Here is a 24053-nt window from a genome sequence, read left to right as displayed (position 1 = left end):
GAAGATTCTGTGCTCCCTTAGAATTCTCATGGTCAGGCATTTGACAGGGTTCACCTGGGCAGTTCTATTCCACATGGCATTGACTGAGGGTACTCGCTCAGTTGCATTCAGCTGGAGGTTGAGCTGGAGGCAAGAAGGTCCAAAGAACTCCTTACTCATATGTCTGGTATCTTGAGCTCTTCCATGTGGCCTCTCTCTGCACTTGGTTTCTCATCATTCCACAAGTAGTCCCACCCAAGCTTCTCCATGGCATGGCAGCTGGCTTTCTAAATGAAAGCTAAAACTGCCAGGCCTCTTGAAAGCTAGTCCTGGCTATAGGACAGTGTCACTTCTGCTGCTTGCTGATGGGCAAAGAAAATCATGAGGCCATCCTAGGAACAAGGGGAGGGAACTAAACTCCAGCTGCCGATGGGACAAGTGGCAGGGCAGACAGGGAGGGAAGGAGTTGATGGCAGCCATCATTGGAAACCCTTTACTAGTACATGTGACTGTACAAAACAATTACACTGTGTTTATTTTTTCCTTAAAAAGTAACCCTCTCTTTCTAGCATCAAAATGGAACATTAAGCACTGCCACAGAAGTTAATTTTTCAGACAATTGAAATGCATTCCTTTAATTTCATAATTATTAAATGTTCTAATTATACTGAATGCAAACATTACAGACTTCCAATCATTCTAAACATCTATTCTAAATACATTTTATATGCTAAGTTACCCTAACCTTTCCTTGGTGACAGTGGCATTTTTCTGAACATCTGCTACTACGAGTTCCATGATACAGTGCTGTCTTCAGTTCCTTCTGAGGAATGTTGGCCCACATAAAAAGGCCTCTGGAGCTCGTATGCCAGGGAGCTTGTGATAATTTTTTATGCTTCCCTCCCTTTTTTGGGTGGTGGTGGTGGTATTTATTTGAAAGGCAGAGTGACAGAGAGGGACAGACACCCTGGGATATTTTCTCTCTACTGATTCATTCCCCAAACGCCCTCAATTGCTAGGGGTAGGCCAGGCAAAAGATGGGAGCCCAGAACACCCAGCTCCTCCGCTTCTGATTCAGCTTCCTGCTCATGTGTACATTATGAGGCAGTAGTGATGGCTTAAGTACTTAGGTCTCTGCCACCCATATGGGAGACTTAGATGGAGTTCTGGGCTCCTGGCTTTGGCTGGTCCAGCCCTGCCTGTTGTTGGCATTCAGGGAGTGAAGCATCAGATGGAAGATCTCTGTCTCTCTGCCTTTGAAATTAAAAAAAATTTTTAAAAAAATTTAAAAATCATGTTGAAATTGGAATAAACATCTAAATGTCTTTTTTGAACAGAAGGTACAGAATTTCATTTATTTTACTTCTTTTGTTCCAGAGTGTTATAGCTTTCATTTTATTGTGTTTTATTTTCATAGCATCCTTACTGGTGAGTACTGTCCTGTTTTATGAGTAAGGAAGGAAACTCTAGTTTCCTTAGGTTATTTCCTTAGGTTATTCTGAGTAAAGCTTAGACTAGACTCCAAAGCTCGGGGTTCCTGCTACAGAGATTTGTTGCCTTCATATTAACGGGGCGGGGGAGTGTGATGCTCAGGAATGTGTTTGAATTTTGATTTCTATCTTGTCTGTTCCTTGTCTCTGTGCATGCTTTCCTGACTGGGTTCCTGCAGGCCAGCATTTCTGGGTAAGGGCCACCAGGTGAGAGATGGGCTTGTAGACAAGAAACGTGCAAGGGAAGTCACATTGGTACGCCTGGCTGCTTACACATGTTTAACAAGCGTGGCTCTGGAAACAGAGAGTGAGAGTGAAGAGAAAGAGAATTCCCTTATCAGAGTATTGAAATGTAATTGCTTTTTAAACAGACTGCTCTTGGTGGCTCTGGGAAAGACAATACAGGTGAGCAGTTTCAGCACACTGAAGGAGCCAAGGTCAATTTGGACAGAAGCCGAAACCAAAGTACTAGTAGGTGGGTCAACATTTTATTATCCTTTGTGTTGTCATGCATTAGACTCCATGTGACCTGGAGGCCCCTTAATGATCTTCATATGTCTTGACAAGGGACTGTGAGTGACAAACAGCAATGCAGAAACAGCTCTTGTCAGGCTCTCTGCTAAGTGATGGGGGAGAGCAGTGCAGTGGAAACTTGTAGGTGACTTCGAAGATAAAGTTGCTGGCAGGTTAATCAGACAGAACTCATCATCCGTCAAAAGCAAAGAATCTTGCCTTTCCAAAACTGTCCAGATAGTTAGTGTTTTTTTTTTGTTTTGTTTTGTTTTAAATAAAAAGAAACGTCAGGTACCACATTTGCCAGTCCTCCAGAAACCAAACTAATTGGAAACCAAGGTGGTTTAAAGTAAGCAGCATGAGGCCAGCGCCGCTGTAGCTCATTAGGCTAATCCTCCACCTGTGGTACCTGCACCCCGGGTTCTAGTCTCGGTTGGGGCGCCGGATTCTGTCCCGGTTGCTCCTCTTCCAGGCCAGCTCTCTGCTGTGGCCCAGGAGTGCAGTGGAGGATGGCCCAAGTCCTTGGGCCCTGCACCTGCATGGGAGACCAGGAGAAGCACCTGGCTCCTGGCTTCTGATCAGTGCAGTACGCTGGCTGTAGCGTGCCAGCCGCAGTGGCCATTGTGGGGGTGAACCAATGGCAAAGGAAGACCTTTCTCACTGTCTCTCTCTTTCTCTCACTGTCCTCTCTGCCTGTCCAAAAATAAAAAATAAAAATAAATAAAGTAAGCAGCATAACTTCTGAGGTGGTTGTTGAACAGCATCACACTTTGGCCCTGGGTATCTGATTTCCAGCCAAATCAGTGGAATGAATTGACCTTGACACAAATCATATTCATAACAGTTTATATATACACTGAGGTTTAAAGAACTTAGGTAAGGCATTTTATTTTGCATAAAGGGAATGACTTAAGGAGCAGTAAATGTTTTTCTTTTTATAAAATTAATTTTTAGGGGCCGGCACTATGGCACAGCGGGCTAAAGCCCCAGCCTGCAGTGCTGGCATCCCATATGGCGCTGGATTGAGTCCCGGCTGCTCCACTTCCTATCTAGTTCTCTGCTATGGCCTGGGAAAGCAATAGAAGATGGCCCAAGTCCTTGGGCCCCTGCACCCATGTGGGAGACCAGGAAGAAGCTTCTGGCTCCTGGCTTCAGCTCAGCTCAACTCGCTGTTGTGGTCATTTGGGGAGTGAACTAGCAGAATGCAAGGTCTCTCTCTCTCTCTGGCTCTACCTCTCTCTGCCTTTCAAATAAATAAATAAAAATAAATCTTTAAAAAATTAATTCTTAGTTGATAGATAACATTTTATTATGTCATAGTTTTTTTTATTTTGAACAACATGGTGTTTTGAGGTTCACATTCATTGTTCAATCTAACTAGTTAACAAATATTTCAGCTCATATAGCATTTTTATTGGCAAGAGAACCCAAGTCTTTTTTAAATGTTTTTCAAGAATGAAATATATAAACTATTTATCTTTCTGTACAATGGATTTCTTGAAATTTATTCTTTTTATTAAACCATAATTGTTATCCTTGGACCAAGATCTTCCCTTCCTCTTCCTTCTAACCACCCCAGCCTCTGATAACCACCGTTATATTCTCTAGTTCTATGAGATCAACTTTTTTATATTATGCATGAGATCATGCAGTATTTGTCTTTCTGTGGCTGGCTTATTTCACTTAATGTAATGTCCTTCAGGGGCTGGTGCTGTGGCGCAGCGGGTTAAAGCCCTGGCCTGAAGCGCCAGTATCCCATTTGGGTGCTGGTTCTGGTCCCAGCTGCTCCTCTTTCGATCCAGCTCTTTGCTATGGCCTGGGAAGGTGGTGGAGGATGGCCCAAGTCCTTGGGCCTCTGCACTCACGTGGGAGACCTGGAAGAATCTCCTGGCCCCTGGCTTCAAATCGGCTCAGCTCCGGCCGTTGCGGCCATCTGGGGAGTGAACCAGCGGATGGAAGACCTCACTCTCTGTCTCTACCTCTCTCTGTAACTCTATCTTTCAAATAAATAAAATAAATCTTTAAAAAAATGTAATGTCCGGTCTAGCTGAGGCAGCCATCTTGCTCTTGCTGCGTGCTGGTGTTGGAGGATCCTCCTTGCTTCAGATTTACCAACAGCATGAATCAAGAAAAGTTAGCCAAACTTCAGGCTCAGGTCCGGATAGGAGGCAAGGGTACAGCTCACAGAAAGAAGAAGGTAGTACATAGAACAGCTACAGCTGATGACAAAAAGCTTCAGAGTTCTCTCAAAAAACTGGCTGTGAATAATATAGCTGGTATTGAAGAGGTGAACATGATTAAAGATGACGGGACAGTCATTCATTTCAATAATCCCAAAGTCCAAGCTTCCCTCTCAGTCAACACCTTTGCAATTACTGGTCATGCAGAAGCCAAGCCAATCACAGAAATGCTTCCTGGAATATTAAGTCAGCTTGTTGCTGACAGCTTAACAAGCCTTAGGAAGTTAGCTGAACAGTTCCTGCGGCAAGTGTTGGATAGCAAAGCACCAAAACCAGAAGACATTGATGAGGAAGATGATGATGTTCCAGATCTTGTAGAAAATTTTGGTGAAGCATCAAAGAATGAAGCTAACTAAATTCATTTTTGGTTTTTGGAAGCTAGCATGGACTAGATTTAACAAATCAGCTATGTGGTTCCAAAGTTTTACAGACACAGAGAGCATCACCTGTTACTAGTTCAGTAATATAAATATTTTGTATATTAAAAAAATGTAATGTCCTCCAAGTTCATCCACTTTGTAGTGGCAGGATTTCATTTTTTTTTTTTTTTTGACAGGCAGAGTGGACAGAGAGAGAGACAGAGAGAAAGGTCTTCCTTTTTGCCATTGGTTCACCCTCCAATGGCCGCCGCGGTAGGCGCGCTGCGGCCGGCGCACCGCGCTGATCCGATGGCAGGAGCAAGGTGCTTCTCCTGGTCTCCCATGGGGTGCAGGACCCAAGCACTTGGGCCATCCTCCACTGCACTCCCTGGCCACAGCAGAGAGCTGGCCTGGAAGAGGGGCAACCGGGACAGGATCGGTGCCCCGACCGGGACTAGAACCCGGTGTGCCGGCGCCATTTTTATTTTTAAATGTTTATTCATTTGAAAGAGAGAGAGAGATCCTCCATGCACCGTTTCACTCCCTAAATGGCCACGATGGCTGGGGCTGGGCCAGGCCAAAGCCAGGAGCCAGGAGCTTCTTCCAGGTCTCCCACATGGGTGCATAGGCCTAGGAACTTGGGCCATCCTCAGCTGCTTCCCCAGGCACATTAGCAGGGAACTGGATTGGAAGTGGAGCATCCAGAACTCGAACTGGGGCCCATGTGGTACGCTGGCACTGCAGGCTGCAGCTTGACCTACTACAGCACAGTGCCAGCCCCAGGATTTCATTTTTATTCTTTAATGGCTGAGTAGTATTCTGTCCTGTATAGGTATTTTTTAAAGATTTATTTTGGCCGGCGCCGCGGCTCACTAGGCTAATCCTCCGCCTTGCGGCGCCGGCACACCGGGTTCTAGTCCCGGTCGGGGCACCGATCCTGTCCCGGTTGCCCCTCTTCCAGGCCAGCTCTCTGCTGTGGCCAGGGAGTGCAGTGGAGGATGGCCCAAGTGCTTGGGTCCTGCACCCCATGGGAGACCAGGAGAAGCACTTTGCTCCTGCCATCGGATCAGCGCCGTGCGCCGGCTGCAGCACGCTACCGCGGCGGCCATTGGAGGGTGAACCAACGGCAAAGGAAGACCTTTCTCTCTGTCTCTCTCTCACTGTCCACTCTGCCTGTAAAAAAAAAAATAAATAAAGATTTATTTTAATTATTTGAAAAACAGTTACAAACAGGGAGAAAGAGAGAGACAGAGTACTTCCATCCACTTGTTCATTCCCCAGATGGTCATAACTTCTGGGGCTAGGCCTGGATGAAGCCAGGAGCCTAAAACTCCATCCAGATTTCCGACATGAGTAGCAGGAAGCCAACCACTTGGGCCATTTTCCATTGCTTTTCCCAGGCCACTAGCAGAGAGCTGGATCAGAAGTGGAGAAGCCGGGACTCAAACAGGTGGCCATTTAGATGCCAGCATTGCAAGCAGTGGCTTAACCCAGAGTGCCATGTCACCAGCCTCATATTCATCCATTTCTTGATGTACATTTAGGTTGAGATTGCATATCTTGGCTATTGTGAATGAGTTCTGTGATAAACACGTGCTGGTTTTAGTTCCTCTGGATATATAACCAGTAGTGGGATTGCTAGATAATTGGTAGTTCTGTTTTAAATTTTTTGAGGGACCTCATGTTTTTCATATGGTTATATTAGCTTAAATCCCCACCAGTGTAGTATAAGGATTCCCTTTTCTTTATGTCATTGCCAACTCTTCTATAAATGTTTTTAAATAGTGTATCAATTTTAGTTTTTTTTCCTCCTGTGGATAAGTGGCAGAACTAATTATAGTTTTGAAGTCCATTCACCCGGAAAACAGCTTTTGATCTATACCCCCACCTCCACCCCAGATGTGCCTGAGACCAATGACAAGTTAACTGTTCCTCTCCTGTTGGTAAATACGTACACAAGGGAGAGAGGAGGAACATGGCGAGGTATCTTAGTTTCAGATTTTACCTTGATGAAGGGGATCATGAAGAATCACTTCACTCACATCTGGAGGTCTGGCACTCACACCAGAGATAGAAAGCAGGTAAGGGAACATTGTTGTTTTTAGAAGACAGAGAAAAACCAATGGTTGTGTTCTCTCCTCCTAGCTTCTCCCTCTTTTCCAAAAAGAACAAAAAATTTTCCTGTCTATCTAGCTACTCTTTGTGTATGGTTTAAAAAACAAAATGACTATTACACATGCAGGCAATTTCTTTTCTTTTTTTGTTCTTTTCGGCTTTTCTTTCTCTCTTCTCTCTTTGACAGGTAGAGTTAGAGAGAGAGAGAGAGACAGAGAGAAAGGTCTTCCTTCCATTGGTTCACCCTCCAAATGGCTGCTACCGCCAGCACACTGCGCCAATCCGAAGCCAGGAGCCAGTTGCTTCCTCCTGGTCTCCTATGCAGGTGCAGGGCCCAAGCACCTGGGCCATCCTCCACTGTCTTCCCGGGCCACAGCAGAGAGCTGGACTGGAAGAGGAACAACCGGGACAGAATCCGGCACCCCAACCGGGACTAGAACCCGGTGTGCCGGTGCCGCAAGGTGGAGGATTAGCCTAGTGAGCCGCGGCGCCGGCCATGTAGGCAGTTTTATATTTTGATTTTTCACTGTAAGAAGATGAGCATTATCCCATTATTTTTTTTTTAAAGCACACACACTGTAAATTTACTTTCAAATGGTTGCATTTCTCCCATTGTTGATTTTATGTTGTTTCATTCTTATTCTATGTGAACAGGGCCACAGCGACTTACAAATAAAGTTTTTTCTGTATTTTGCCTTATGTCCTCAGAATACATTCTCAGAAGCAGAATTAACAGGTCAAAGGGTTTGAACATCTTAAAGATTCCTGATAGCTCTGGCCAAATTAGCTAGTGAGCTGGGGAGTTCGGCATTCTAGCAGGGAGTTTATGTCTATGCCACAGAGAATATTTTTGAAGAATTAGCTTAGTAGATAAAAAGTATAAATAATCATGAGACATTTAGAGGAAAAAAGACTCCCTAACTTTGCAGATGATGAAGCTTTGGTCCAGAGAGATTGATGTTTGCTATTATCAGACAGCTTCCCTAGCGACATGTCAGGTCTAGAACTTAGTGAGACTGGATTGGCTGTAGATCTCTGAATGTTCTTCAGGATGCTTGGTGCCTTAGGAGCTTCTTTACAAATATTAGCTGTTGTGCCATCACTGATATGCAGGTGGGCCCGTTACCAGATAATTCTTGTGGGAGGGCAGGAACAGAACCTTCAGTCATCACCTGTGGTTTGTGGCATTTGGGGGAGGGAGGGGCAGAGGGAGCACTCAACAGGGACTCTCAGGATCAGGATTCTGTCTGGTAAAACTTCCTTTCAGTTGTGGGTTTCTTCTGCTTCTGAAAATGTCCCAATAGCACTTTTAGAATCATGAAATGTAAACTTGCAACCTGAAAGAAACCTTAAGAGATCTTCCAGCTGAGTGTTTTCATTTCTTAGCCAAGGAGGGCCTAGAGAGTTGAATGCCCAAGCCAAAGTCACACAGCTAAATAGTGCATTCTTCACTGTGTCAAGCCACCCACGAGGAGCTCCTGGGCCCCCCAGCCCTAGCCAGGACTCTACCAAGTGAGGAACCTTGCGGGACTGGGGAGTGGCGTTGTCGTTTTGGCGGCGGTGTCTTACGCTCTCTGGTGGTGGGAAGCAGTCTATGCAACTCCTAGGACTTGCTCCTGGAGTAAGGGAGTCGTTTCTGTGGATGGTCTTTTGAGTTCCACTAGGAACTTGAATAAACTGATGCGTTTGTATCCATTTCATTCTCTTGCCCCCTCCCCCAAAAAGGATTAGTGTGGAAGCTGTGTCTAATGAAATCTCTAATGCAAAGTCAAGAAATGAAGATGATGGAAAGGTACACTTCAAATGGAAAAGTGAGTATAAAATCGTGAATCTTGCTAGTCAAAATGAAGCTTAAGGTGCGTTTCTTTTTTTTTTAAATTTTTATTTAGTAAATATAAATTCCAAAGTACAGTTTATGGATTACAATGGCTTCCCCCCCATAACTTCCCTCCCACTCACACCCCTCCCATCTCCCGCTCCCTCTCCCATTCCAATCACATCGATTATCTTTAAATACAGAAGATCTTTATATACAGAAGATCTTTATATACAGAAGATCGATTTAGTATATATTAAGTAAAGATTTCATCAGTTTGTGCTTAAGGTGCATGTCTAACATAGCTGACATCTGTAAGTACAATAAAACTCTTACTGCATTGTGTGAACTCATAGCTACATTTGCTCAGATTCTTTTCTTCTATATTATTCTATTTTAAAAGCAAAGTCCTACTGATTACAAACTGCTGAAGGGAAATGCTTTTTTCATTTCTGGACTTTATAGGAAATATTTGTATCATAAACAAATATATATTATATAACAAGTATAATAAGATAAAACATCATATAGATTTTTTTTTAATATACAGGTTTTTATTTCTCTTTGAACTTTGGTTGGGACTTGGATTGTGAAACACCAGTCAGTAAAATTTACAGAGCAATCGTAAGAAGTGAATCTGTATAACCCCTGTAGTGTGGGGGACTATGCAGAGCTGAACAGGGCAGATCTATGGTGCCACTCAGAGCCACAGCCACACTAATGAAGTCATTGTTGTATTTTCTTCTGCCGTCTGTACTTTGCATAATTTTCAAGCAGTGTCACAAAGCTGGAATTGGTGCTGTCATCCTTGGTTCCGTCGAGAGCTCCATCGGGGTGCATTTGCAAGTAGTAGCCTTGCCTGCAATAAAACCTGGTCACTATGCCCTTGAGCTGGGGATCTCAGATCTGGAAATAGGTGGCAACATCTCTCCACCTAGGAATTATGAACGCACTTCCACAGCAACACAGCTCCATCTTTGCTGGCCTTGCCGACTGCCATCATATAGATTTTTTAAAAATATTTTATTTATTTATTTAAGAGGTAGAGTTACAGACAGTGAGAGGGAGAGACAGAGAGAAAGGTCTTCCTTCCGTTGGTTCACCCCCCAAATGGCCGCCACAGCCGGCGCCAGGCCGGCCCAAAGCCAGGAGCCAGGTGCTTCTTCCTGGTCTCCCATGCAGGTGCAGGGGCCCAAGCGCTTAGGCCATCCTCCACTGCCCTCCCGGGCCACAGCAGAGAGCTGGAGTGGAAGAGGAGCAACTGGGACTAGAACCCAGCGCCCATATGGAATGCCGGCGCTGCAGGCGGAGGATTAGCCAAGTGAGCCATGGCGCCGGCCCCGTCATGTAAATATTGAACATATAACATTATTAAAGTGGAGAGTTTGCAGTATCACTGTCATGTAACCTGTGGGCATTACCCTTTTGTATTCATATTTTAAAATTTTTATTGAGTTTTATTTGAAGAGAGACAGAGAGATAGAGATCTTTTATCTTTATCCTCAGATGTCTGCAACAGCCAGGGCTGGGCCAGGCTCAAACCAGGAGCTAGAAACTCAGTCTTGGTCTCCCACATGGTGGCAGGAACCCAAGTACTTGAGCTGCCTCCCAGGGTGTGCATTAGCATGGACCTGGATCAGAAGCAGAGGAGCTAGTGTTCAAACCAGATGCTCTGATACAGGATACATACATCCCAGTGGCAACTTCACTGCTCTGCCGAGTGTCCACCCCAACTTTTTGTTACAGAGAGAGAAAGGGAGAGAGAGGGGAAGAGCGATCATTCATCCCCTGGTTCACTCCCCAAATGACTGCTTCATCTGCGTCTCCCAGGAGGATGCAGGGGTCCAAGAACTTGGGCTATCCTCTGCTGCTTTTCCAGGGGCCTTAGCAGAGAGCAGAGTTGGAAGAGAAGCATCTGGGACACCAGCCAGTACTTATTAGGGATGCTGGCATCACAGGTGGCAGCTTAACCTGCCGTACTACAGCGCTGGCACCTTATCTTGTAAACTTAAAAGGAGACAATGTCTACTTTTTTAATATTAGTGCTAAGTGACATTAGCAGAAGTATAGGACATCTTCAATGAAACTGTGTATATATGTACACACACTCCAAAGTATGAGTTTAATGAAGTCTTGAAAGCCTAGACAAGCTGAGATAGAATCCTTTCTGTTAGTCAAGACAGACTGGGAACTTCAGCTTGTCATTTTTCTTGTTAAGTCAGCAAGAAAGTTCATTTACAAGTTCTCTTTGCCTTCAACTCTGGAATTCGACAGTATAGGTTGTTATTTGGGGGTCACTAAATGATGTTCCCTTCCCCTACTCTGTCATCAGTTCTCCCCTCTCCTCTCCTTCAAGCTAAGGATGGTGCGACTGTAAAAACTGTCATCATATGAGCTACGATAAAGTTACTTGTCTCTTTAAGATGAAAGCTTTTTTCCCCCTGGTGTTAAAAATTATTTTTTAATGCTGTTTTCTCTTGTGCCCAGTGGAAGTGGAAGCAATGGCAGAGAAAGCAGCTACTGGACAGCTCACAGTACCTCCTTGGCATCCGAGGAGTAGTTTGACCTTAGAGTGTGAGGCTGAAAACATGCCTGATCCTCTGCTGCAGCCCCCTGCTAGGGGCCCTGAGAACATGAATTGGCAGCGAGCTGTAGAGTATCACAGGGATAAGGATGAACCAGCAGGAAACGACAAGTTTGACAGATTGGACCACAGTGACTGTGACCAGCATGACAGACAGCCTGGGCCTCGGAGCTTCACCAGTAAGTTCAGTGGAGGGAATAGGGATAGGTGAGCTTTATCAAGTTATCAGTTCTCGAAAACAGGCAAACATCTGGATTCTTTGCTTTGCTTAATCTTTTCTCCTTTCCTGCATCTCTGGGAACTTTGAATTCCATGGGAAAGCAAAATATACTTTATATACCATTATGCTTCCTACAGGCAAAAAAATCCAGACCCTCATGAATTTTTCTATAACTGAAACAGAACCCTTTTGTCCAAAGACAGTAAAAATAATCTCCACCTGCTGGCGCTTGTCTTGGGTCTAACCTGGCAAGAATCAAACCTTCTTTACCTGAAGGGACATGGGCCACTACTCCCTACTGTCCATTTCTTTGCATTGTATTTTCTTTTTTTTTTTAATTTTTATTTATTTATTTATTTTTGACAGGCAGAGTTAGACAGTGAGAGAGAGAGAGAGGAAGTGACAGAGAGAAAGGTCTTCCTTCTGTTGGTTCACCCCCCAAATGGCCACCACGGTCGGCATGCTGTGCTGATCCGAAGCCAGGAGCAGGTGCTTCTTCCGGGTCTCCCATGCGGGTGCAGGTGCCCAAGCATTTGGGCCATCCTCCACTGCCCTCTCTGTCCACAGCAGAGAGCTGGACTGGAAGAGGAGCAACCGGGACTAGAACCTAGTGCCCCAGTGTGGACTAGAACCTGGTGTGCCGGCGCCACAGGCGGAGGATTAGCCAAGTGAGCCGCGGCGCCAGCCCCATTATATTTTCAATTGGAGATACATCACTGGCTACCAAGTCTCTGCCAGTGGAACCTAAAAATCCATGAAATTTCCTGTCATCAGTTTATAGATTACAGGTTAAAGATTTACAGGATGTATAGCTCTACCTGGTAATTTGTTTACAATCAGGTCATGGGATATGACTTCATAGTCTGTAAGTCAAAGAAAGGCAAATCTAAAATTATCACTTAGGTAGAAAATCTATTGGCTTGGGTTTTCATGGTGTTTTGAATTCTTTGTCAAACATCACTCTTTTTTTTTTTTTAAAGACTTTATTCATTTATTTGAAAGGTAGACTTACAGAGAGAGAGAGATCTTCCATCCTCTGGTTCACTCCTCAAATGGCTGCAACAGCCAGAGCTGGGCCTATCTGAAACCAGGAGCTTCACCTGGTCTCCCACATAGGTGGCAGGGGCCCAAGACCTTCAGGCCATTTTCCACTACTTTCCCAGGCACATTAGCAGATAACTGGATCAGAAATGGTATAGCTGGGACTCAAACTGGTGCCCGGATGGGATGCTGGCACTGCAGGCGATGGCTCAATGTGCTGAGCCAGAGTGCCAACCCCAAGCATCACTCTTGAATGGGTGGGCAAAAGGGTGTATGATCCTGGGCTGCATTTTGGGGCCAGTCTGAACCAAGTCTCCACTGTCTGGACTAAACCTAACTGATGGGGCACTGTTACCTTTGTCAATACATATGCATCTGTGTCTTCTTTCTCATACCACCTCTTTCCCTTTTCATGGCATCCAAATGTCAGTAAATGACTTTAGCTCTGATTGTATTATTAGGTATCAGGCACCTGTCCCTTGGAGAAAATGAGCAGCCAGAGTATAGCGAAGCCTTTCAAGCAAGTTCTGAGGCATCTGTGGTCATCGAGAAGTCTTACAGTGTAAGTTATATGGCCTGGAGAGCCAAGTTGAGCCTAAGGATCGAATAAAATAAAACTAAGTTGTTAAATATTATGATACCAAGATAATATTTATACTAGTTTTTTTTTTTTTTTTTTGGTTGGAGTATGTGCCCTTGGGTCACTGTTAGGAATAAAGTAGTTTTTTCCTCTCTACCTGATACTTTTTGATTCAGTTCAACTCATTGTGTGTGTATCTTTGGGAAAAACACAGACTAGTGTCAGGTTCAGCTCTGGGCTACCCATCTAGTTGGGTAGACAAGACCAAGCTCATGGCCCAGAGGTGACTAAAGTCAGATTGGAATAGAAAAGGCAAGGCTAGGATCGTGATAAGAGTGCCTTCACTTGCAAGATCCCCTAATTCAGCTCTCAACTCAGTGGAGGGGATGCTTTTGTGCCAGATGAATGTGCTTCAGTGGGATCTATGCGGGCCAATCATTCACTAGCGTTTGCTGGGCAGTTAGCTTTGCTTCAGGGGTTTAACGTGCTCTGAGCCATAGCCCAACCAGAAAAAAGAACCCACAATAATTAAAGACTATAAACAGTAGTGGAGAATGACACACTATCAAACTACTATAGAGAAAAAATGTAAGGTCTTTCAAAGAACACAGTATCATATTTAGTCATCGCATGCAAACCACTCACGGGGACTATTCATTCTTCCTCTCTTGAGGGCTGGAACGACATTAAGCAGACTGGTTTGACTGGAGAAGCAGGGCCAGCAGGGCAGTGGGGAAGGTTTGGGGGAAGCCAGGCTGGTTTGAGAAATTTCAGTTTGAAAAGAGAGGTAAAAGGGAGCAGCTGTTCAGTCACAGGGAGGGGTAGTGTGTGGCAAAAGCAGCATCCAAAAAAATAAGCCACAAAATCTCCACAAAGGGGTGACCAAAGGTGGACAGAAGAACCAGTTGTCTGGTCATATGGTAGTCAGGGCCTGAACATGGTAAAATAAGCAGAAAAAAGGGGTGGGGAGAGATGCTGAAGAAATAACTGTTACTTTTTAATGTTCGATTTTTACTTTTATTTTTATTACATTAATGTTTTATTTATTTATTTTTGGCAGGCAGAGTTAGAGAGAGAGAGACAGAGACAGAGAGAAAGGTCTTCCTTCCGTTGGTTCACCCCCAAAATGGCCGCTACGGTCCGAAGCCAGGAGCCAGGTGCCTCCTCCTGCTCTCCCATGTGGGTGCAGGGCCCAAGGACTTGAGCCATCCTCCACTGCCTTCCTGGGCCAGAGCAGAGAGCTGGACTGGAAGAGGAGCAACCAGGACAGAATCCGGTTCCCCAACCGGGACTAGAACCCGGGGTGTTGGCGCCGCAGGTGGAGGATTAGCCTAGTGAGCCATGGCTCTGGCCAACATTACTGTTTTAAAAATCATGCTATTTCACTTGTCTGTAAGGTGTAATACCTGAGAGACTCCCAAATTCTGAGTAACTTGAGCCTCCTGTGTGTAGGATGATGTCAGTACATGGGCTGTGTGTGTACCCTTGAGGGATCAGGGTGTTCAAATTCAGTTTCCAGCTTGAGTTGTCTAGGACCTTTCTTCTCACTTGGAATTCTAGAGCAGGAAGATCCTCTAATTCACACCCATCCTGCAGATAAGGATGCTGAGACTCAGAACTGTCATTCCTGCACATTTCCTATGGCAGTTCACAGTTGCCCCTCCCCACTTGGAAGGCAGGCAGAGGCACGTGTGTTAACAGGCAGGAGGAGTTAGCTCAGAGTAGCTCACTGACTACTGGGTAGTTTTGGATAAACCTGTTATCACCACCGAATCCAGCTGCAAAAGGATTTGTTTACAACTAACAGCAATCTAAAAGTGATCTCATTATTAATAGGATCGGTCTGTGCAATCATCTTGCTCACCAGAGACTTCTGAGGACATAACAGATGAATTTTTAACTCCAGACCATGAATATTTTTACTCCTCAACTGTTGGAGAAAACTTAGATCTAGAGGTAAAAATCAGATTCAGCGTAAGGTACATTTTCAGCTTTCTTCATTGCCCTATTCTTTTTAAATCATTTTTATTGACAAAAATAGTTTGCATAGTTTCTGCTAAAATCATGGCTCCTGCAGTTGTACATAAATTTGTAATTTTTAAAAAGACTTTTGTTCATGCTACCAAATTTAAACGTCCTTCCTGTGGGAAGAGAAGAGAGCTATCATTTCTCTCTGTGTCGAAGGACTGGTTTTGTGCCTGCCAAGCTCTAGTGGTGGGAGAGCTAGGATTAGAGGGTTCAGTAACAAACACAAGACTGCCCAGCACACCAGATTTTCTCAGGAGTCTGTTAGCCTTTGCAAGATCAAGAGTGCTTTCATCTCTAGAATGAAATACATCAGATTCTCTTATTTACTTATATAATATCTACCATACTTCCCCTCTAACCTGCCATTTTTTGGGACTTTTCACCAATATGAAAGGTGAGATAGATGAAAGATAGGATTGTGCATGTCAGTTTCAGATGATACTTGGTGCACTAAAAGCATAATTTCCATTTGGTTGTGGTTCTGAAAATTCAGTGACATGAGTTTTACATTGTTAGCAATCCTTTAAATATTCTGCATTTTTTCCTTTGAGTAGACTAGGATATTAAGAAATCTTTAATAAAATAAACACACACACACACATACATACACACACCGAGTGGGCCTTTTATATCCATAGGTTCTACCAAACACAGATGGAAAATGTTCAGGAAAAAATTATGTCCGTCCTAAACATACACAGGCATTTTTTCTTGTTATTATTTGCTAAACACTGCAGTAGGACAACTCTTTACATAACATTTACATATATTAAATATTTAAGTAATCTGAAGGTGATTTAAAATATGCAAGAGAATGTATGTTATATGCAAGTATGATACTGTTTTATTTAATGGACTTGAATTTTCGCAGATTTTGGTATCCCTGGGGTACTTCCTTGAAACCAGTTCTTGAGGACTATATGTGAAGGATAACTCAGAGAAAACTGCACAGAGTTTAAGTGTGTGAACTTTCACAAACCGAACACACTGTGTGTACCCAGCACCCAGATCAAGAAGCAGAACATTACCAGTCCCCCAAAAGACTCTCTTGTGCTCCCTTCCAGTTACTGTCTCCCCCTAAAAAGAACCATTGTTCTGACCTCTCACCTCATAGAGTAGTTGTGAAAATGGGGTCATTTTTTTCAGACTTCTTCAGCTCATCTGATATAGCTCCCAAGAATCAAGCCATCTTTGTTGGCAGAGAATAGTAATATAAAGAGGGGAAAAGTCACATAATTCCTCCTCACAATGGGATGGAGGGAGGGCTGATTGAGGGGAATGAAGAGCACAAATAGGTACTTAATATCTGTGAAACAAGTTTATTCTTTTTCTATGAAAGATGTGGGGTCCTTATAAAGATTCTCAAGGTTTAAGAGCATCAAGAAATTCTCCTGGTCTTTGGCTGATATGTCTGCCTCCAGTAAACCTTTCCTTGCTCTTCTTTCTTTTGTAGACTTCAAGTCCCATAGAAGACTTTGAAGGAATACAAGGAACATTGGCTCAACCTCAACTTTCTGGTAAGCCCATAGGACCGATTCCTTTGAGAAGCACTTACTTTTTAAATTTTCTGTTGAAGCACAGATGTTCAGAGCTAGAAGAGTGCTTAGAGATCAGCATGTCCAGGCGTGTTGTTTTACAGATCAGAAAGCTGAGGCTCAGTGAGATTGCCTGTTAACGTGAATCCCCTGGGTCAGGTGTTGCGGCACAGTATATACGCCGCTCTCAGGACACATGAATCCCCTGGGTCAGGTGTTGCGGCACAGTATATACGCCGCTCTCAGGACACCTGTATCCCATGTCAAGAGTGTCGGTTCCCATCATGGCTGCTCTGTTTCCAATCTGGCTTCCTTCATAAATAAGAGTGTCAGTTGTTAAATCAACAACGGGAGTCACTGTGCACTTACTCCCCATGTAGGATCTCTGTCCTTAATGTGTTGTACTACGTGAATTAATGGTAAAACTAGTACTCAAACAGTATTCTATACTTTGTGTATCTGTGGGTGCAAACTGTTGAAATCTTTACTCAGTATATACTAAGTTGATCTTCTGTATATAAAGATAATTGAAAATGAATCTTGATGAAGAATGGAATGGGAGAGGGAGTGGGAGATGGGATGGTTGTGGGTGGGAGGGAGGTTATGGGGGAAAAAGCCACTATAATCCAGAAGTTGTACTTTCGAAATTTATATTTATTAAATAAAAGTTTTTTAAAAAAATCTGGTTTCCTGCTAATGTGCCTGGGGAATAAAAGATGATGGCTCAAGTACCTGAGTTCCTGCTACCCACGTGGGAGACCCAGATGGAGTTCCTGGCTTCTGGCTTCAGCCTGACTCAGTCCTGGCTGTTCTGGCCATTTTGGGAGTGCACCAGTAGATGGAAGATATCACTCTGTCTGTCTGTCTGTCTCTGTCACTGTGCCTTTTAAATGAAGAAGTATCTTAAAAAAAAAAAATGAATCCTCTACTCCTCACTGCCTCATGACATACACATATTTTATTACTTCTCCTGGTCTCCCATGCGAGTGCAGGGCCCAGGGACTTGGGCCATCCTCCACTGCCTTCCCGGGCCATAGCAGAGAGCTGGCCTGGAAGAGGGGCAACCGGGATAGAATCCGGCGCCCCGACCGGGACTAGAACCCGGTGTGCCGGCGCCGCAAGGCGGAGGATTAGCCTGTTGAGCCACGGCACCGGCCTAAACTTTTTTTTTTTTTTTGACAGGCAGAGTGGACAGTGAGAGAGAGAGACAGAGAGAAAGGTCTTCCTTTTACCGTTGGTTCACCCTCCAATGGCTGCTGTGGCCAGCGCACTACGGCTGGCGCACCGTGCTGATCCGAAGGCAGGAGTCAGGTGCTTCTCCTGGTCTCCCATGCGGGTGCAGGGCCCAAGCACTTGGGCCATCCTCCACTGCACTCCCGGGCCAGAGCAGAGAGCTGGCCTGGAAGAGGGGCAACCGGGACAGAATCCGGCGCCCCGACCGGAACTAGAACCCGGTGTGCCGGCACCACAGTCAGAGGATTAGCCTAGTGAGCTGTGGCGCCGGCCTAAACCTTATTTTAAATTAGCAAACAATAATTAATGTTTATGGTGTACAAAGTGCTAACAGTTTTTTTAAAAAAATATATTTATTTGAAGGGCAGAGTTACAGAGAAAGAAGGAGATACAGAGAGAGATTTCCACTCACTGGTTCACTCTCCAAATGGCCACAAGGGCCAGGGCTGGGCCAGGCTGAATCCAGGAACCTAGAACTCCATCTAGGTCTCCCACATGGGTGGCAGAGACCCAAGCACTTGGACCATCTTCTGCTAGGTTATCAGAGAGCTGGATCAGTACTAGAGCAGCCTGGATTTGAACCGGTACTCCAGTATGAGATGCCAGGGTCAGGCAGTGGCTTAACCTGCTGTACCACAACACATGCTCCACAGCTAGCAAAAACTAGAAGCAGGTTTTCAGAAGGTCTAGGTTCACCATCATTCTCCTTTGCTTAGTATCATCAGCAAAGAGTCCATAACAGCTAGCAGTTCAGATTAAAATTTAGCAACCACCCTTGGGGGCCTTAGGTTCTCTATAACTTACCAAGAGTTTTCCAGTATGTAAGAAAAGAACCTTGGATCAGCAGCCAGTGATGTGGCACAAGGCAAGATATGTTTGGTCTGTCATAGACACTTTAAAAAATGTTACTTTTGCTTGTTTAAGGTATGCAAGAATCTCTTTGTGAATGACAGCTGCCCATGGTCATGTTTCAATACAGAACCCAGACAAGGGAGGAGGTCATGGACTTACTGCCTTGCCCCTGCTGCACATTCTGGCTTTCACATCTAACCTGAATTGGGCCCCTGCCAGAGTGAGGAGCATTTTAAGATAACAGCTTTTAGGTAAACAGTTAAATTCTCAGAATAGTATGTATTAAAAGTCTCAAGAGCCTTGCACCACCCACCTCTTCCTGAGGAGCCCCTGCCTATGACCACTTTCTGTGGGTCTGGCCTGTATATGACCATTTCACTTGTGTTTGAGGAGGGTTGAGAGGGATGGAAAAGGTATAGGGTGGATAGTTCAGAAAACTAGGGCCAGTTCAATACAAACAGCTGAAGTAACATGAAAAAGCCCTTGACTTCTACTCCATTTCCTTCTTTTACCTCTTCTCTGCCCCCTATTTTCCATTTAGTTCTCTGATGAGTATCTCCTTGCATAGCAGGGGATGCAGTAGGATTACAGTGGATTCAAATCCCATTCTGCTACTGACTTTCTCCAGACAAGTCACTTCCCTGCAGTGCCCCATTTTCCCCTAGTGTAAAATAAAGGATAGGATCAGATTCTCAAATCTCTAAAGTTCCCTCAGCTTTAAGTTGTACTTATTAGGAACTACTTGATGCTTTTTAGGAGTTCATTTTAATAGGGTCACCAGAAGAGTTACCCTGACATCTCCCCACTGGTGGGACATCAGAGCTCCTTGGTATCTGCTGAAGGTGGCACTGTTCTGGTGGGCCTTCCTAGTGCCTACCAGACCACCTGGACTGAAGGAATCCATGGGGAGGAGTCATGAGCACTTGGAAACAGGCAAAGCTGCTCTGTCTGTTCCTTCATTATAAACTAGGACAGTGCGGTGGTGAGAAGGAAAGGAGATACTGGCCCTGCCTCCTTAGTACTCAAGACCCCAGTTCGCCTCCACTCTTTAGGTATTTGATGGCCAAGAGGCACAGTTAGCGTTCTGGGAGCGTCCAAGCTAATGGTCTTTTCTATTTGAAATCTTCAGTGAACAAGAATTCTTGGTCACAACGCCCCCTGCTGTCTGTTGACAGGAATTGGGTCAGCCTGCTTTCTTGAGAAGACAAAACGTTTGTGTCCGAACTGACTGCATGGTTATGTGGAAAGACCAATAAATGGCCTGATTGTATTCTGTGTATCAGAATACAGTTCTCCCCTCTGAGCAAGGGAAATAAACCTTCAGAGCAAAATCTATTTCTATACCACTCAAACCAAAACCAATTAGGGAAGCACTTTGTTTACCTAAATTATTTCTCATTCTGGACCAGACCAAGAGAAATCCTAGAGAATGAAAATAATAATCTGAGTTAACGAAAATTTAAGCAAAAATTTTTTCAAAAATTTATTCTTTCAGGTGAGGAAAAGTTCCACCTTGGAAAGAATGCTGAGACTTTGACTAGATCTCAATTCCAGCCTATACAAAGGTATGGTCTATTATTGTCTTATTAATAGTTTCAGGCTCATAGAAGTAGTATTGAATGGTGATAATTTACCCCATATTTATATAATGCTTGTCTTTTTTTTTAAGTGAGGAAAGAAGGCTATTTTATTGTATAAGGGGTATAATTTAGTGAAGACAACATTTATAGATATCTATACTATGGCATCCCTACATTTATTATACTATATGTATATTAACTTCCACATATGAGTGAAAAATGTGGTATTTTGTCCTTTTGTGTCTGGTTATTTCACTTAGCATAATGATCTGCAATTCTATCCATTTTGTTGCAGATGTCAGGATTTCATTCTTTTTTTATGGCTGAGTAATATCCATTGTGTATGTACACCACATTTTATTTATCCATTCATCCAGTGATGGACATGTGGTTGGCTCCTTTTCTTTGCTATTGTGAATTGGGCTGTAATAAACATAGGAGTAAAGGTATCTTTTTCATATGCTGCCTTCATTTCCTTTGGGTATATTCTCAAAAGTAGGATGGCTGGGTCATATGGTAGATCCATTTTTAGTTTTTTGAGGAATCTCCATACTGCTTTCCATAATGGCTGTACTAATTCACATTCCCACCAACAGTATATAAGGGTTCCTTTTCTCCATATCCTTGCCAGCATTTGTTATTTTTTGATTTTTTGATAATAGCCATTCTAACTAGAGTAAGATGAAACCTGATTCCCTGATAGCATTTTTTTTTATATTTGTTGGCCATTTGTATTTCTTCTTTTGAAAAATGTCTATTCAAATTCTTTGCCCATTTATTAACTGGATTGTTTGTTTTGTTGTTGAATGTCTTCAGTGCCATTATGTCCATATTCTGGATATTAATCCTTTATCAGATGCATGCTTGCAAATATTTTCTCTCATTCTGTTGGTTGTCTGCTAATTCTGTTGATCGTTTCCTTTGCTGTGAGGAAACTGCTTACTTTGATGTAATCTCGTTTGTCTGTTTTTGCTTTTATTGCCTGAGCTTTTTTTCTAAGGCTATACAGCTAGTCAGTAAGGGCAGACTAGATTGTGCAGTTTAACAAACTGCCCCCAAATTTTAGTTGCTTAAAACAGCAAAAATTTCTTTTTGAAAAAAAGATTTATTTGTTTATTTGAAAGAGTTACAGAGAGCAAGAGACTGACAGAGAAAGTAAGAGTTTCCATCTGCTGGTTCACTCCCCAAATGGCTGCAGCAGCTGGAGCTGGGCCAATTCCGAAGCCAGGAGCCAGGAGCTTCTTCCAGGTCTCCCACGTGAATGCAAGGGCACAAACACTTTCACAAGCACATTAGCAGGGAGCTGGATTGTAAGTGGAGCAGCTGAGACTTGAACCAGCACCTATATGGGATGCTGGTGCTTCAGGCAGTGACTTTACCTGCTATGCCACAGCTCCAGCCCCAACAATAAAAATTTCTTGCTTATGCTCCATGTTCATGGCTCATGAGTTGGCCAAGGATGTTCTGTTCTATATTAATGTCTACCAGAGACCCAGGCTGAGGGAGGCGCCGTCTTTATGCTTCCTTGATTGCTGAGGCAGGAAAAATGGAACATGGTGAATTATACACTCCCTTTTAAAAACTTCCTGCCCACAAGTGACTCATCACTTTCCTTCAAATTTCATTGGTTAAAATAAGTCATAGGGCCATTTATGTAAATTAAGAGGGCCAAAAAGTGCTATTCATTTATGTGCTTGGAAGGAGAAAGAAACATTGTGGTGAATAAAACGAACTTACAATGCAACCTAAAATCCATGCTGTTTCTTTTATTTTCCTTTTTTAAAAATATTTATTTATTTGAAAGGCAGATTTACAGAGAGGCAGAGAAGGAGAAAGTCTTCCCTCTGCTGATTCACTCCCCAAATGGTCACAATGGCCAGAGCTGGGCTGAACCAAAACCAGGAGCCAGGAGCTTCTTCCAGATTCAGGGAGCCAAGGACTTGGGCCATCTTCCACTGCTTTCCCAGGCCATAGCAGAGAGCTGGATCAGAAGTGGAGCAGCTGGACTCCAACTGGCGCCCATATGAGATGTCAACACTGCAGGTGGCAGCTTTACCTGGCCTCCATGCTGTTACTTTTATACTGTTGGCCTTATAGGACTGTTGCTAGTATTAAAAATGTGCAAACAGGGGCAGGCATTTGGCCTGTAAGTTAAGATGCAGCTTGGGACACCAGAATCCCATATCATAGTGCCTGGTTTTAAGTTCCAGCTCTGTCCCCAGTTCTAACTTCCTGCTAATGTGCATCCTGGGAAGCAGTGATGACAGCTTCAGTAGTGGAATCCCTGCCACCCATGTGGTAGATCTGGGTTGAATTCCAGATTCCGGCTTCCACCCAGTTCATCCATTACTGTTGTGGGCATTTTTGGGTAAACCAGTAGATGAGAGATTTCTTTCTCTTTCTTTCTGCTTCTCAAATAAATAAAAATGAAAAAATATGGGGGCAGCACCGTGGCATAGCAAGTAAAGCCACCGCTTCCAGTGCCAGCATCCCATATGGGCTCCAGTTCAAGTCCTGGCTGCTCCCTTCTGATCCAGCTCTCTGCTATGGCCTGGGAAAGAAGTTGAAGATGGCCTAAGTCCTTGGACCCCTGCACCTGCATGGGAGACCTGGAAGAAGCTCCTGGCTCCTGGCTTCGGATTGGCACAGCTCCAGCCATTGCGGCCAACTGGGAAGTGAACCAGTGGATGGAAGACCTCTCTCTCTTTCTCTCTTTCTCTGCCTCTCCTTCTCTCTCTGTGTAACTCTTATTTTCAAATAAATAAATAAGTCTAAAACAAATGGGCTGGTATTGTGGCACAGTGGGATAAGCTGCCTCTAGCAACATCAGCATCCCATATCTGAGTGCCAGTTCAAGTCCCAGTTGCTCTGCTTCCAATCCTGCTTTCTGCTAACATGCCTATGAAGGCAGCAGAAGATGGATCAAGTGTTTGTGCCCCTGTCTGCCATGTGGGAGACCAAGATGGAGTTCCTGGCTCCTGTACTTAGTATGGCCCAGCCCTGGTTTTGTGACCATTTGGAGAGTTATCCGGCAGATGGAAGATTCTTGTCTGTCTGTCTATCTATCTGTCTATCTATCTATCCATCCATCCATCCCTCCTTCTTACCTTCTCTCCCCTTGTCATGCTGCCTTTCAAATAAATAATTTTTAAAAAATATGCAAACATTTTCAGCATGAAGGATTTGGGATGGGTCTGGCTTTTAGTTAGTTTGGTAAGTATTGAAATTGAGTCTTAGGCAGGCATCGTGGCTCACTAGGCTAATCTTCCACCTGTGGCGCCGGCACCCCAGGTTCTAGTCCCGGTTGCTCCTCTTCCAGTCCAGCTCTCTGCTCTGGCCCGGGAAGGCAGTGGAGGATGGCCCAAGTGCTTGGGCCCTGCACCCCATGGGAGACCAGGAGAAGCACCTGGCTCCTGGCTTCAGATTGGTGCATCGTGCTGGCCATAGTAGCCATTTGAGGTGGGGGGGTGGGGCGGGGGGTGTGTGAAACAACGGAAGGAAGACCTTTCTCTCTGTCTGTCTCTCTCACTGTCTAACTCTGCCTGTCAAAAAAAAAAAAAAAAAAAGAAAGAAAGAAATTGAGTCATAAATATAGATTAAAGTAGAAACAGGTCCAGTTTATTTATGGTCTCTTCTGGAACTCTACACCAGGAAGCTGTCTCACTGTTGTAAGAGAACCTGTGGCTATGCCCCTTGCTGCAACTTCAAAGTTTCATCAAAGTTCTGCACTGCACTGATTTTCTTAGGAACTGTCATATGGAATCATAGGCTTTTTTGAGAGCTGGGCTGATCCTTAGAGAGTATTTATTCAATCGTTGGAAAGGAAATGAGGCTCAGACATGCCAGCAAACTTGGGTATAGTTAGTAGCAGAGCCAGAACCACACCCC

At 44.2% G+C, this 24053-nt stretch overlaps 2 protein-coding genes across 2 annotated transcripts in view; both read left to right on the top strand.

The window, feature by feature from the left end:
• The window catches only part of TEX14 (testis expressed 14, intercellular bridge forming factor), an 86925-nt gene that overhangs the window by 41905 nt on the left and 20967 nt on the right, over window positions 1-24053 (top strand). Inside the window, exons 16-22 of the mRNA XM_062175082.1 lie at window positions 1841-1944; window positions 8422-8507; window positions 11000-11275; window positions 12819-12919; window positions 14774-14893; window positions 16419-16482; window positions 20081-20150. Coding sequence (XP_062031066.1) covers window positions 1841-1944; window positions 8422-8507; window positions 11000-11275; window positions 12819-12919; window positions 14774-14893; window positions 16419-16482; window positions 20081-20150 — 821 coding nt within the window. The remainder of the gene's footprint in view (window positions 1-1840; window positions 1945-8421; window positions 8508-10999; window positions 11276-12818; window positions 12920-14773; window positions 14894-16418; window positions 16483-20080; window positions 20151-24053) is intronic.
• Window positions 4009-4660, top strand: LOC133747202 (transcription factor BTF3 homolog 4-like). The gene has a single exon (XM_062175465.1). It carries the CDS (start codon window positions 4102-4104, stop codon window positions 4576-4578), a length of 477 nt encoding a protein of 158 aa, XP_062031449.1. The 5' UTR covers window positions 4009-4101; the 3' UTR covers window positions 4579-4660.

Source organism: Lepus europaeus, chromosome 18 (assembly GCF_033115175.1).
Source record: "Lepus europaeus isolate LE1 chromosome 18, mLepTim1.pri, whole genome shotgun sequence".
NCBI lineage: Eukaryota > Metazoa > Chordata > Mammalia > Lagomorpha > Leporidae > Lepus > Lepus europaeus.
The sequence above is the reverse complement of the archived record's forward strand: the minus strand, read 5'-3'. Positions and strand labels throughout refer to the sequence as shown.